At 39.9% G+C, this 13,324-nt stretch overlaps 1 protein-coding gene across 2 annotated transcripts; it reads right to left on the bottom strand.

The window, feature by feature from the left end:
* Positions 1-1,089: 1,089 nt before the first annotated feature.
* Positions 1,090-11,832, bottom strand: LOC127375122 (histamine H2 receptor-like). 2 transcript variants are annotated; one of them, XM_051420957.1, is made up of 5 exons: positions 11,738-11,832; positions 3,590-5,196; positions 3,270-3,441; positions 2,790-2,963; positions 1,090-1,783 (listed from the first exon to the last, which is right to left on the bottom strand). In XM_051420957.1, the coding sequence occupies exons 2-4, from the start codon at positions 4,593-4,595 to the stop codon at positions 2,954-2,956; spliced, it is 1,188 nt and encodes a 395-aa protein (XP_051276917.1). In that variant the 5' UTR covers positions 4,596-5,196; positions 11,738-11,832; the 3' UTR covers positions 1,090-1,783; positions 2,790-2,953. The 2 variants fall into 2 exon arrangements, with proteins under 2 accessions (XP_051276917.1, XP_051276918.1); XM_051420958.1 differs by lacking the exons at positions 1,090-1,783; positions 2,790-2,963 and having other exon boundaries at positions 3,294-3,437.
* Between the last annotated feature and the right edge of the window lie 1,492 nt (positions 11,833-13,324).

Consider the following 13,324-nt stretch of genomic DNA (forward strand, 5'->3'; position numbering starts at 1 on the left):
CAGTGGACTGAAGTGTAATGTGACCGTACCTTAACTCAGCTTGCAGATATTAGCTTTGCACAGAAATTAGGCTCTTTGGTAGTTTAGGCGGAAAACTCAATTGCCCTCATGTCAGCTGCTGTCTCATTCATGCTTGGTATCATTGGCTTCTTTATGGATCATCTGTTACTAGTTAGCTACCAGCTGAATAGTAATATCCAGTCACATTTGTGTGCAAAGTGGCCATTATAAACTGAAGTTCTTCCTTTTACCCTGCTGATTCCTGATGCCACAACTACCTTCACCTTACAACCTCTTCTTAGGTTTGTTTTGCTAAGCTCTAATATTAATGTATGTTTACATCTATCTTTGAGTCTGTGCTGTTACTGTATGTGTTTGGGGGAGTAACTCTCTCTGCAGAATCCTCTGATATTTTCCTAGCCCCATAAAGAGCAAAGCATTTTCCACCAAATAATACAGTAAAACCATTTTTCTATAATAAATGGTCAATTGCTTGACATAAATGTCACTGGCTTAATGAGGAGGACTGTGTATGATGTCTGTCATTTTTTATAGTGTTGTCACACTAGAAAGGGATCACTTCCTCACAGACAGGAGGGATGGTTTGAATACATATGGCATGAAAGATAGCCTTTAAAAAAATCTGAACCTATCATTTAACCAACTGCTCCAGTGGAGTTACTCATTGATCAACAGATCTGTGACTGAATGTGGAGGATGAAGTTCCTATTATAGAGCGTTTATTGTCAGCTAATCTAACCTGGATTAAAGTATAAATGGAGCTGAATGTAAGGAATGACTAGTTGTTATAAATACCAAATAAGTGTTTATATGTGGTTGAATGGGTTGTAAAATCCCCTCGTTACTTGTTTTTAGTTGGTACCTGACATGCTGATAGATATTATGTACACTTCTGTCAGTCCTCAAAGGAAATTGCTTGAAGTATGGAGAAGGTTAAGGGTTAATGTGGCAATAGTTTGAGGCAATGAATGCGTCAGTTGTGATTAATTGTTTCCATTCTTTTCCACTTATATGTTTTATGTATAATCCCACATGATAATTCCTATCAATCTTTAAATATAGCGAATCTGTATTGTATTCTTTATTTAAGATGCTCTTTATTGGTACAGTATGGTTGTAATTTTCTGTTTTGGAGGAACGGTACATGCCATGTTTTCAGTCCACAGTTACTTTTACAGTATGATAACAATACATGCATTTTCCAGCTTTACGCCACTGAATGTGCAACAGTAAAGACGAAGTCTGGAGGCGACTGCATTTTTCAAAATAGATACATAACATTAGTTTGCATGCTACACATTTAAATTTCACACATTTCAACACATTCCACATTAAGTGATAATAAATGTAGTTAAAGTCCATTTATCACCTTTTCCCTTCCATTCCCTCATTTTGTGAAACATGCATTCCCATTTACTTTGTCCAGGTTAAAGTTGTGCTACTTCGTGTTTCCACTGGAGTGCACTCTTGAGTCATGATAAAAAATAGATAAAAAATGTAGTTCATAAAATTGATGACCAATAAGTTAATTGCCTGGTCTTGTTTAGTCCTCCAGAGCTTAAATACAATCTGCAGTTAGTTCAAGAGCATATCAGGGCCACATGTTACCCCGTTTGATGGTTGGATGCTAGACTTTTAGCCCCATCCATGTAGAAGCATCATCATTTGTTTGTTCCTGGGCGGATGAAGGTTGCTGATGAGGTGTGGAGTTGCTGAGGTCCCATTTTCTCCCATTTTTGTTTGTTAGATTATGGATTGATTGCTAAGTGGCAGAATAAACACAAAAATGGAGAGGATCAATATGTACAATATGCGGGGAGGAAAGAATAATTCACTTCACCACTGTGGGTATGTGTGGTTTAGCTCCGACTCTTGAGTTTGCTGTGTCAATAATCACATACAATACGGGGCTGCACATAAACTTTTTAGGAGGTATAATCGGTGCTAGAGAGGTTAAAAATTGTTCACATAAAAGGATGTTGTTTCACCAAGGAACTGCTGTAATGAGACTTTTGTTTTAGAAATAAATTTCCATTAATGTACAGTTCATAGTTTTTTCTTTTTTGCTGATTAAAAACAAAACAACAAAACAGAAGATTCAAAATAGTTGCGTAAAACAGCTCTCTCTCTGAGTGCTGTGAGGATTTCTTCCTGTTTAAGACATGACCAGGCATGATTAATTGGTTGTTGTTTTTTTACCATATAAAACTGTGCTTAAACTGGCTGATATGGTGAATTTTGGGAAGTGTTGTTTAATGTTGCACTTTTAATGTATTTAAAATGGTAATTACTAGGCTGCAAATCTGAGGATATCATTAATACATACACACACATACAGTGCATGATGAACATACTTACAAAGCTCTTGTGTATGGGATTTACTGTGTGTGTGTGTGTGTGTGTGTGTGTGTGTGTGTGTGTGTGTGTGTGTGTGTGTGTGCTAGCAGAGGATGGATTTTTTTTCATTTGTAATCACAAAGAAAAAATACTTTTGTAGTTCTTTTGCTTCAACTAATACACACTTTACAAACGTGCACATAGAAAGCAACGCTGTTCACAAAGTGCGAACAAAGAAATGAGAGCAGGATGTGAAACTGGATAACGTGTCTCTGATGTGCTGAGAGCAAATTTCTTGGCCTAATAAACACATTGCCATATGGCCTGATGCACTGTGGATGACACTGCTAGGATCTTTGTGTCACAGTTCATTTATTCTGGGCCTGACATGAACAGTGGGGGCTATATGGATGTCATGTGTATCTACTTACATGGTGTATTATAGGTGCTTATACTGTGGCACTGAAGGCTTCCAAATAGAGGGGCTGTAAATCTCTGTCGCTCTTTTTGTCTGTCTTCTTGATGGCTGATGGATTCTGGTTCTTGGTTGCAACCACAGTATAGTGAACACAGCATCCACCTCACCAGCACAAGCTCAGCACGACCTGGGCTCATAGAAATGAATGAAAGATGAGAAAAGTACAACACCTTTGTGTTTGTGTGTGTGTGTGTGTGGGTGGGTGTGGCTGTGTATACACACGAGTGAATGTACTGTAGAACTTGTAGCATTTTCAACACTAATTTCGATGTGAAGTATCTCACTTTTTAAAGTACTTGTATTTGATTATTTTTGAGGCATGACTCTGCATGCAAGAACTCCATTGCTGACATGAGCTTTTCTGCATCATATCAGGTCATGTAATTTTGTGTTTGTGTTCATGAAGGTAAGTATATCCTGAACAATAATTTACCTCTCATTGCCATTGACATCTGTGGCAGAAGTGCCATTTGCAAATTGGATAGTTGCTGTGGCTGTCCTGCTGTCCATTTCTTGAAGCATGAAATTTTCATCTGTTTGACCAGCTCTACAAGTAGAAGGGGTGTGGCCACACAGCAGTGTCACCTCTGTAAGCTCTCCTCTGGCTGACGGGGAGAATGAAAGGAAGAATAAAAACTGGAGAAACTGGAGATAAGAACCTTATTATGTATTCACACTCGTCTGAAATAAATGTCCACTCCTAAATGAAAGTGCTTCTGAAACATCAATGGAATTAAACTTCTACAGTTTTACCTGCTGTTACAGTGGGAGACGGCTGCCGGCTCCTCCAACCACTGTAAGTGGGGCATCGACATCTCAGTAGATGGGCGTAGGCTGACCTGAAGTCCCTGTTGAGGGCTCCATAGAGGATAGGGTTGAGGGCTGAGTTGGTGTAACCCAGCCACAACACAATGGGAAATTCTGGTACTGTGCTAGGGTCTGGATGCTCCTTTAGGCCCAACACTGTGAACAGAATGAAATACGGCAGCCAGCACACCACAAAAGCCCCTATCACTGCAGCCAGTGTCACTGTGGCTTTGTGCTCCCGCAGAGCCACTGCTGTAACACTGGAAACCACAGTGGTACTGGTGGAAGGATTGTTCCTGCAGTTGTAGGTAGTGATGCAAGTGGGCCGGGCACTGATAATGCGTTTGGCCTGTGCCCTTGCAATGCGGAGTATTCGGAGGTAGGTCCAGCACATAGCAATCAGAGGCAGATAGAAAGTGAGAAGAGAGTCAGTCAGCACATAGGGTCTGTTCAGCTCAAAACGACATTTCCTCTCTGGAGCCCAAGGCCCGCGGTTCTGCACTGTCCCATTAACAGTATTCCACCCCATTTGGATGGGCAAGAAAGAAACGGCCACAGACACTATCCAAACACTGGCCATGGCCACAGCAACTCTCCATGGCAACACCAGTGAGGCGTATCTCAGAGGCATGGTCACTGCCAGGTAGCGGTCCACACTGATGGCCAGGAGTGTGAGGATGGAGGCAGTGCACAGCATGACATCCATGGAGATGTAGAAGTTGCAGAAGACCGGGCCAAGCGGCCAATCGTCGTTGAGCTGGAGGAGGGCAGAGAAGGGGAGGACCAAGAGGCCGAGCAGCAGGTCTGTGACAGCCAGTGACAAAATGAAGCAGTTAGTGAGGCAGCGGAGGCGTCGAGAGGCGCAGACAGCCAGGCACACCAGCACGTTACCGCCGACAGTAAGAAGGATGAGGAGGGACAGGAGGACACCCAGCATCACGTTTGACAACATTATCGCTGGTGATTCACTGGAGACAATCTGATGACATCATTGCTGGACCTTTTATGTGAACCATAGTTTTCTTTTCAGTTTTAAACTTGATGAGATGTCTCAGTTGTTGCATTGAATGAAGAATTACAAGACTTAGGCTCATAAGTAATGTTATTAAATATGTTCACTCCGTGCGTTTGGGTGCTCCCGTTTATTAAAGTGCATACAATCTAATCTACGGGTCCCTATGGTCAAATGTGACTTAATCCTGTTTCCCTCTCTCTCCCAGTATTTCGTCTGTCTTAGCTACTAATTTACTTGACTGTTTGCTGTTCCTGCTGGGCCTCAACCCAACTAACCATAGATTTCATCTCTCCTGGGACTTGACTACACCAGCATTCCCATTCACAACAACATTCATCAAAAAAGTCTTGCTAGAAGTTGGTTGAACAACATTTGTCTCTTGACAAATGCTGATACTGAGAATTGCAAATCAGCACTATCCTTGGCTGTTGAAATGTCTATGATGTGTGTTAAACAGCTTTCTGTCTGCGTGGCTGATTCGTACTGGTCCATGACATCACCTTGGCTTCAACACCATCTTCTATGGCTCTGGTGACACCTTGTGGACAGAGATAAGAAACACAGTTGGTTATCATACAGTATTTCCTGCATTTTCAGATATTGTACAGCCATGCTTACAGTACAGAAAGCAGTTACTTTCCTTGGGTTTGATTATAACTGTATTATATATAACTTTATGATTATTGATAGTTGATTTATTACAATCTCTGTGATAGTTATATTAACCCAATTTACATACATTGAAGTTCAAAAACCATAACTGGATGAAAGTTTTAAAACCACATATGGATACATTATTATTACTCATGTTTGACAACACTGTGTTGCACAGGCAACTAAGTACTGTATATCTGTGAGCATATCTGAGCCTCTTTTTTCCATCTATGGATTAATACAGTACAGATGATGGAAAACACTAATGCAGTGTATCCAAAATATTATTGGATGAATATTATGAGCTGGAGAATAAAAAAAAATCAAGTACTAACTTGGCACCATGTCTGTAGTAGCTGATAAAAATTATAAAACATTAGTAATCCCTGACAGAATGACTCACAGTTTGTTGGGAAAATGTACAGAAGTCTGCCTTTGGAACAAGGGAATTCTGATTTATGGCAAAATACTGTCTTTATTCTCTGAAAAGTGTTTGGTACATTAAAATATTAATCTTTTTAAATGACACTGGCTGCATGTGTAGCACCACTAACTAAATGCCTGAAACCAACCCTCACCCTTACCCTAACCCTACCCTAATTATTGACACACAAACCAAATTTAGGTCTGGCTCGCATGATTGCTGAGTTGTGAAACTAAAGTCTACATAGTTGATGTATGTATGATTCTAAACGTAAAGCCCCAAGCCTTGCATGCAAGATTTATGATGGTAAACAATTGAGTATATGGCTGTCATAGCAATAATTAATCAAGTCACAACATTATGTATCATCACAAGGACTATGGTGGTTTTAAAAAATGCATGTTACTGTCAAATGTATTCTTACTTATAATGTTTGTCATTTTTCTTATAAAACAAGCAAAAGTAAAGCTGCCATTTTAGAAAGTCAGCTAATGGGAATTCCAATCGGCCTATAATAAAACCATAAAGCAAGACAGATGAGTGTGCTTGTTGTGTGCACAGTATTTATTCAGCTAAGGACTAGATGTGTAACTGTGTAAGCAGCCAGCAATCTGCTAAGGCTAAGATGATGTTAAGACTTGATTTCAATATTGTTGGATATGATTAATATTTTGATTATATAATGTGGCAGTGCCTTTGAATAATGCACTGGCCGTAAATCATAAAACATTTTTTAATCAAATGGCAAGTAAACATTATTTCTGGTAGTTTGTATGGTTGACAGAAATTCTTTTATGGATTTTTCTTACATGGACCTTGTCGAGAGAGTTGCAAAGTGTTATTTGTCCTCTGTGAACTCATTAATGGCATGTGTGCATGAGTTTTTAATGTGTGCTTGGTGGAATGAGGGTAACTACTTGATAAGTGAGGATGTGTGTGTGGAGTACATGTGTTTGCGTCAGTGGGTGGTGGGTAATGTTTGCTCGTCTATTTTCTAACACTGTAATGGATAATGGGACATTTGCCAGACTTGGTCCAGAGCCACTCACTTATCACCTCAAAGAGAGAGAGTGAGAGCGATGTCGAGAGGTGGACGCACTGGCTTCACATGAAGACGAGAAGAAAGCATTGGACGATATAATGAAAAAACGCAGGAAGAAAGGTTTTAATTAAATCTGGGTCTGTAGAAACAAGAACTAATCTTTGAACCCTAATAATCTTCACTTCTTTGTTCTGTGGACACATTTCTGTCACTGACTCACTGCTTTGAACTTCATCCAGAGCAAACACTGATAACACAACCACTAACGTATGAAGTGCAGCTCTCAAATGCACATGACATCTCAGTCTTCTTATCTGACAGAACCACAGACTGACTCAGAGACCACACATTTTAACCATTTTCATCATCAATGAAAAAAATCTGCCTCTCACACAGTCAGTCACTTCGTTGCTTTGTCGCTTTGTCACACACACACACACACACACACACACACACACACACACACACACACACACACACACACACACACACACACACACACACACACACACACACACACACACACTCGCAGTTGGAACGAGTTTTGGCTTGGATCCAACACGGGCCTGTGAGGAATGTCTGCATATTGACATGAATTATGGTCACTAGAAGTTTTTTTAAGTAACCTTGTCTCAACCCTGGGACATAATGTATATAAGGGTGTGTATGTGTGTATGTTCACACAGGAATACTTATCTGCCCTCAGCTGAATTAGTAAGTTCCCTTTCCCATGTTACAGTGCATGTGTGTGTGAGAGCATAACCATATTAGTTTCCTGTGTTTATTTTTGAATAAACATTTGTGTTTTATTAAAACCATATTAATATACAATCCTGCCCACTCACTTATCAAGAACCACAAAACTTACTTAGCACAAGTAAAATGCAAGTGACTTACATACATTTTTCCTTTATAAATGTAAAAAAGTCTCTGTTAGTCTATGCAGATGACAGTTAGAGTAGAAAGTCACAGTTAAAGTCATTCACCCTGATGTTGAGAAGTATGATACTGTATAGTAAATAAAGCATCACTCATTCAGACAGTGTGCTACTTTATTACTGACCATCTGTTTTCTTTCACAAACTTCTCATTAGTTGTCCCTAATGTAAAACAATGGCAAGCGTTACAACATCTGTATATATAATCACAGACACACTCGCATGTAGGCGTGCATGCACACACTAACACAACCCAAAACACACATCTTAGTAGTGGAGTTTGAGGGCTGTAATGGATTGTAATGGCTACTGAGTGCTGTGTTTTCAACAGGATGTAAAGGCTGTTCTACTTTTGGAGGTTTTATGCAGGAGAATGCTGTTTCATGTTTTGAATAGACAACTAGAGTGCACTCAGTAGAGTGCAGATCTCCACCAGGTGTGTCTGGGGCCATTTGGGTGGGGAACAGGCAATGCTGGGCAGGTTGTATGTCCAGCGTGTATGCATGAGTAGTGGCAAGAGGGTGGCATGGAGACTTCAAAGAGTGGCAAAAATATATTCAAATAATCATATCAGTATTTTCTTGGAAAATTAAGTTATTTTAACTCAAAAACATTACGTTGTTGTGGCACATTAGTAAATCTTGGTACAGAAACATCTAAAGGTGAAATTAGAAATTAATACATTGTTTTATTTCCAAATCTTGAGACACTGTTTACAAATACATGCCTTTTTTCATTATCACTTAGTCTAAAATGTAACCATGACATACCATTAAATTCTGTAACACGGTATTTTAAAAATTAATCTAAATTAATGTGTAAATGTGACACCTCAGGCAATTCAAAATGTATGTGAAAAAATGCCACAAAAAATGCCCAAAAAAATCTGCAAACAAGCTGATCCGAAGTAGCTCTTGATCATGTGTGGCCCCTACCGGCTGGTTAAGAAGTGAGGAGTCATTATTATTAAATTGTGAATCTGCTGCGGACGATACAAACGACCAAACGTATTATCCCAGGCTTAAAACTGGCAGAGGTTTCTGGTTTTGAGGGAGAGTGCTTGGAGGGTTCATCCTGGGACAGGTCTATCTGTTTGTAACTAAGGTGACAGAGACCAGTCAGTGGACATAATAAAGTATTTGACTTCTAGACAGCTTCCAGTCCTTATCCCTCATCTTCCAGCACAAGAGAGATGCAAATAAGCTGGAAAGACTTCATTCTACCCTATCTAGACCTTCCATTACGCAATGAGTGGCCATGTGAAAAGAACCCAATTTGGGTATTGTGATGAAAGGCAGGCAGAAAAGATCTTGGAATAGTGGCTCTCTACCAGACATGGTCTGAGCTCAGAGATGAGTAATGAGGTTATTTACCTCTCAGCTGGGACTCGCTCCCTGATTTGTGAGATTCTCCAAATACGATGCGTTCATTCTGCAACCTTTTTTTTTACCAGCCAGATGTGTCTTTTTAGAAATAAATGGATAAGGAATATCTGTTCTTCTTCAACTCAATGAGAAACCAAAGTAATCACGCATATTGTCACTAATGCAAAGTAATGTGTATAAATCTGTTTACACAGAGTCAGGAAATTGATTAAATCACTTTCTCAAATCACTGCAATATTGAGATAAGGTCTGAATTATCAGCAGGGTGTGAAATTAACTTTTTATCCAGTTTCTACAGTTTCTACTTCATTTACTCATTCCTTCAGTCAGCTCATTAAAACTGAATTACAGTTAGTGGATCTGCCACGTATTGGTTGGTAAAAGGTATGGCATGGTGTCCAAAGATGACAACCAAATCACTTAGCTCATTTTTGCAATACTACTGAAAGTCTCTACAATGCTTGTAAACTTTGTGTCAGCACAGTACAAATACATGCAGTGACTCCATGTACTTCTCAGTAATATGATATTTTGGTAATGGATGGTCAACTGCAGAGTTGTCAAAAGATTTGACATGAGTGTGAAACTGGCAGCAGCTGGTGTTAAGTCTAGATTTGGTTGAGAAAAGTTGTATGTTGTTTAGACTAAATTTACTACCAATTAAAGAAAAGCAAGGAATTTTAAATGGTACTATCAACAAACATTTAATTAAAGGGGACTGTAATCCTGAAAAGGCCTTCAGATGTTGAAAGCAACTTTTGTCCCTGCACGCAGCATCCGTAACAACACCATAATGCAATCAGACATCCAAATGTTTCATTTATCCAAATATAATTCAATTGAGCACCAAATACTTGGCTCACTCACTTCCTCTCCTTTTGCAAAGCAATCTATAGTTGTCTGCATTTTTGTGTGTGTATGTGTGCATACATATATGTCTTCCAGTTTGTTTCAGAGAGAGAGAGAGAGAGAGAGAGAGAGAGAGAGAGAGAGAGAGAGAGAGAGAGAGAGAGAGAGAGAGAGAGAGAGAGAGAGAGAGAGAGAGAGAGAGAGAGAGAGAGAGAGAGAGAGAGAGAGAGAGAGAGAGAGAGAGAGAGAGAGAGAGAGAGAGAGAGAGAGTCTGGGATGGTGGGTTGCTTGGTAACAGTTGTGCGTCCTGACCAGTGGAGGGAAGCTGTGGGATCTTGACGAAGCGTGAAAAGAAAACACACTGAGCGACAGACACGTCTGCAGACAGGCACTGTACACAGACAGGGGGATCAGACACATAAAATATGTATAGACACCAACAGCTTCCATTGCTGTGGCACAGATATGTGCCAGTGTGTCACTCTTGACCTTACTACACCTTTGTTATGTCAACAGGACAGCTTCTCTGTACAGTGCTAAAACCTAATAAATGCCTATGTAAGTAGACACAAACACAGACCTTTATATAGACAAACACATAGTTGCACAGGTCCAGAATCAACAAATTTTCATTTCTTACAGTTATACTTCCTCGTAGCTGTTTAGATGCTGAAATACTCAGTACCGCATATGGTTCTCTGACCAAGTCATGACACTTAGCCACATCCTCTCAGTATCCTGGTGGCTGCTTTAGCTTATAATATTGTAGATTAAACCTGTTGGGTTAACCCTCTCTGATGTCGCATAGTTCTGTTTTTTTACTGGCTCCAGAAAAGGTGTTTTTCTCATCTCCTAACAAACAGAAGAGAAACAGGGTGGTTGGCATCGGCAGTGACAGCCTCAACGTCTGAACATGCATTAAATAAAGAGCACCAGCTACAGACACTCGACCTTTATCAACATAAAAGCCAAAGATGAGATCTATGGATCTGCATTGATCTGTCTATCTATGTCTGTTTGTTGATGTGTTACTATGGAAATTCACGCTGTATTTGTTTTAGAATGTGAAAGGTGAAGTTCAAACCTCAATGTATGACACAAATATAGCAACAGGTGAAAGATAAATTAGTTCTTTGCTTCTATTACACACATACACGCACACAGAATAATCTCACTTCCTCATTTTTATGACTGATTAAATGACCTCTTTGTATATTTGTCATTGTGCAGAGTTCACATGCTCACACCAGACTCCCGATTGACTCAGTTGAACTCTCAACAACCACAATCCTGTACATTTGAATTTGTGTTATATCATGGTTGTTTCCCCACAACTGAGCCAACAGACATTCAGAGCAGGAACTTCAGATGCTGTAAGTCTGACTGAGGTCACGTATCACTAACCACAGACATACTGCTTCTCTATCTTATGTTTTATTCTCCTTTGCTCATCTTTGCATGGAAATGCTTAAAATTGTAACTCTAAAAAGCAAAAATGCTTCTAAATCTGATATGAACAAGGGATAAAAGATAATGAAACCACATTTTCATTGATGGTACTGTTAAAGGGTTTATCAAATATTTGACAAATATTAAAGGAATTGCTGCTGAAATGCACACCAGCAAATCAGGGCCGACTTGGAGCAAATATTGAATGAAACTTAATTATGCCTCTGCAGTACAAATACAACAGGATGGATTATGATTTCACACACACCACTTATTCAAGTTTGATGACATATTAAAGATGTTTTATAAAGTATAAAGTAGTAAATTTATAAACTCACCTCAGCGCTGTCTTTCCTTTTCTGTGGCGACTGCCCCCGCGAGTCTGCTCTGCTCCCCGAGAGAGCCACAGTCTCGCTCAAGAAGTGTGTGTGCGTGCGTGTAATGAGTGTGTAAGTGTATGTGGGAAGGAGACGAGAGAGAGAGCAAGCGAGGGAGCACCAGTGATTCTCACACAGCGCTCTCTCTCTCTCTCTCTCTCTCTCTCTCTCTCTCTCTCTCTCTCTCTCTCTCTCTCTCTGTCTGTCTGTCTGTCTGTCTGTCTGTCTGTCTGTCGCCTCCTATTATTCTTCTCTATCTTTTCGGGTAATTTGCTGTTGAAATTATTTTAATAGCTCTTCCATTCTCTTATTGTGCCTTCTAACTTGCATGTGCCAGCTGCTGCGATAAAGCAGGTTCTCTTCAACAAACTGTTGCCGTTGGAGACTGGGCTATTTTACCTGTATAATCCAAGCAACCTGTTGCCTTCAGCCCTAATGGGATCGCTGGCACATAAGTCCACTTTGTTGAGGGGAGGGACGCAAGAAGGCATGGTATTCATGCACGCATCATTTCTTGTCTTTAAGATTTTTCTTCTTTGCTCTCCAAACTTTATACAGTTTAATAATTTAGGGATTCTTTAACACTTCGTGGATGAATGGGTTTCGGGTAAATCTCTGAGAACTGGCACCAGTTGGACTGGAGTGATGTCAATGACCTGATAGGTCACGAAGATTTCTAAATCAATCTCTCTATTTCTGGTGCAGCCTTTTACTCAGCCTTTGTATCTATTTTTCATGTGCTTTTGTCCCTGGTGTGGCTTCTCTTCCCTTTCCAATGTAAATTCATCTTCTGGGCTTCAGGCTAATATTCATAAGTCATTGTCACGTCTCTTTTCATAACTTTTGTCCGTTTTTGACTCCCTTTTCCTTATCTGCCTCTGTCTCATCTCTGTCTTTGGCTCTGTCTCAGTTTCCCTGGCCTTGTTCATATCTTAGTTCATGCTGAATCTTTCTTTGTCTATTTTTGTGCTTTTTCTTTCCGTTTAAAACTGTCCCTCTGCCTGCTGTCTTTTTATTCCTTCATCTCTATATCGCTGCATCTCTGGTTATATCTGTCTGTTCCATTTTTTCTTTCTGTCTCATACCTTTAAGCTCCACCCTTATTTCTCCTTGTGAGTCACAGCAACAAGGTTCCAGTTTTGTTCCACTACACAAAACTATGCGATAACATATCTTTCTTTATCATTTTTTTTTTTTTTTTATGTCCTTCTCTCCTTCTTTCTTCATCTATCTGCCTATCTTTCTCTCACTCTCTCTTTCTACAGCACACAAAACAAAGTCTCACCTCTTCACATGTACATACTTGTTGATGTTTCTAAGCTCACCTTTCTGTCAGTTTCAAATCCATAGTGTGTTGACACCTCAGCTCTGTCTCTCCTCATGTTTCCATAACAACAAGATTTCCAGCTCTGATATTTTTGAGTTGGTGGAGGATACCTGATTGGCACTTCTGACCCAAACTGACGGCATCATCAGTTATTCAACTCTGTATGTCTTTTTAAAAATGAGACCATAGTTGGATGTTTCTTAGCTTGATGCCGTTGGGCC

This window comes from Dicentrarchus labrax, unplaced genomic scaffold (genome assembly GCF_905237075.1).
Source record: "Dicentrarchus labrax unplaced genomic scaffold, dlabrax2021, whole genome shotgun sequence".
NCBI classification, from domain to species: domain Eukaryota; kingdom Metazoa; phylum Chordata; class Actinopteri; family Moronidae; genus Dicentrarchus; species Dicentrarchus labrax.

Excerpts from the sequence above, each read along its gene's own strand:
- LOC127375122 (XM_051420957.1), bottom strand. The coding sequence starts at position 4,595 with ATGTTGTCAAACGTGATGCTGGGTGTCCTCCTGTCCCTCCTCATCCTT. Across the intron at positions 3,442-3,589 it reads GTCTCCCACTGTAACAGCAG|CCAGAGGAGAGCTTACAGAG; the intron begins GTAAAACTGTAG and ends TCTCCCCGTCAG.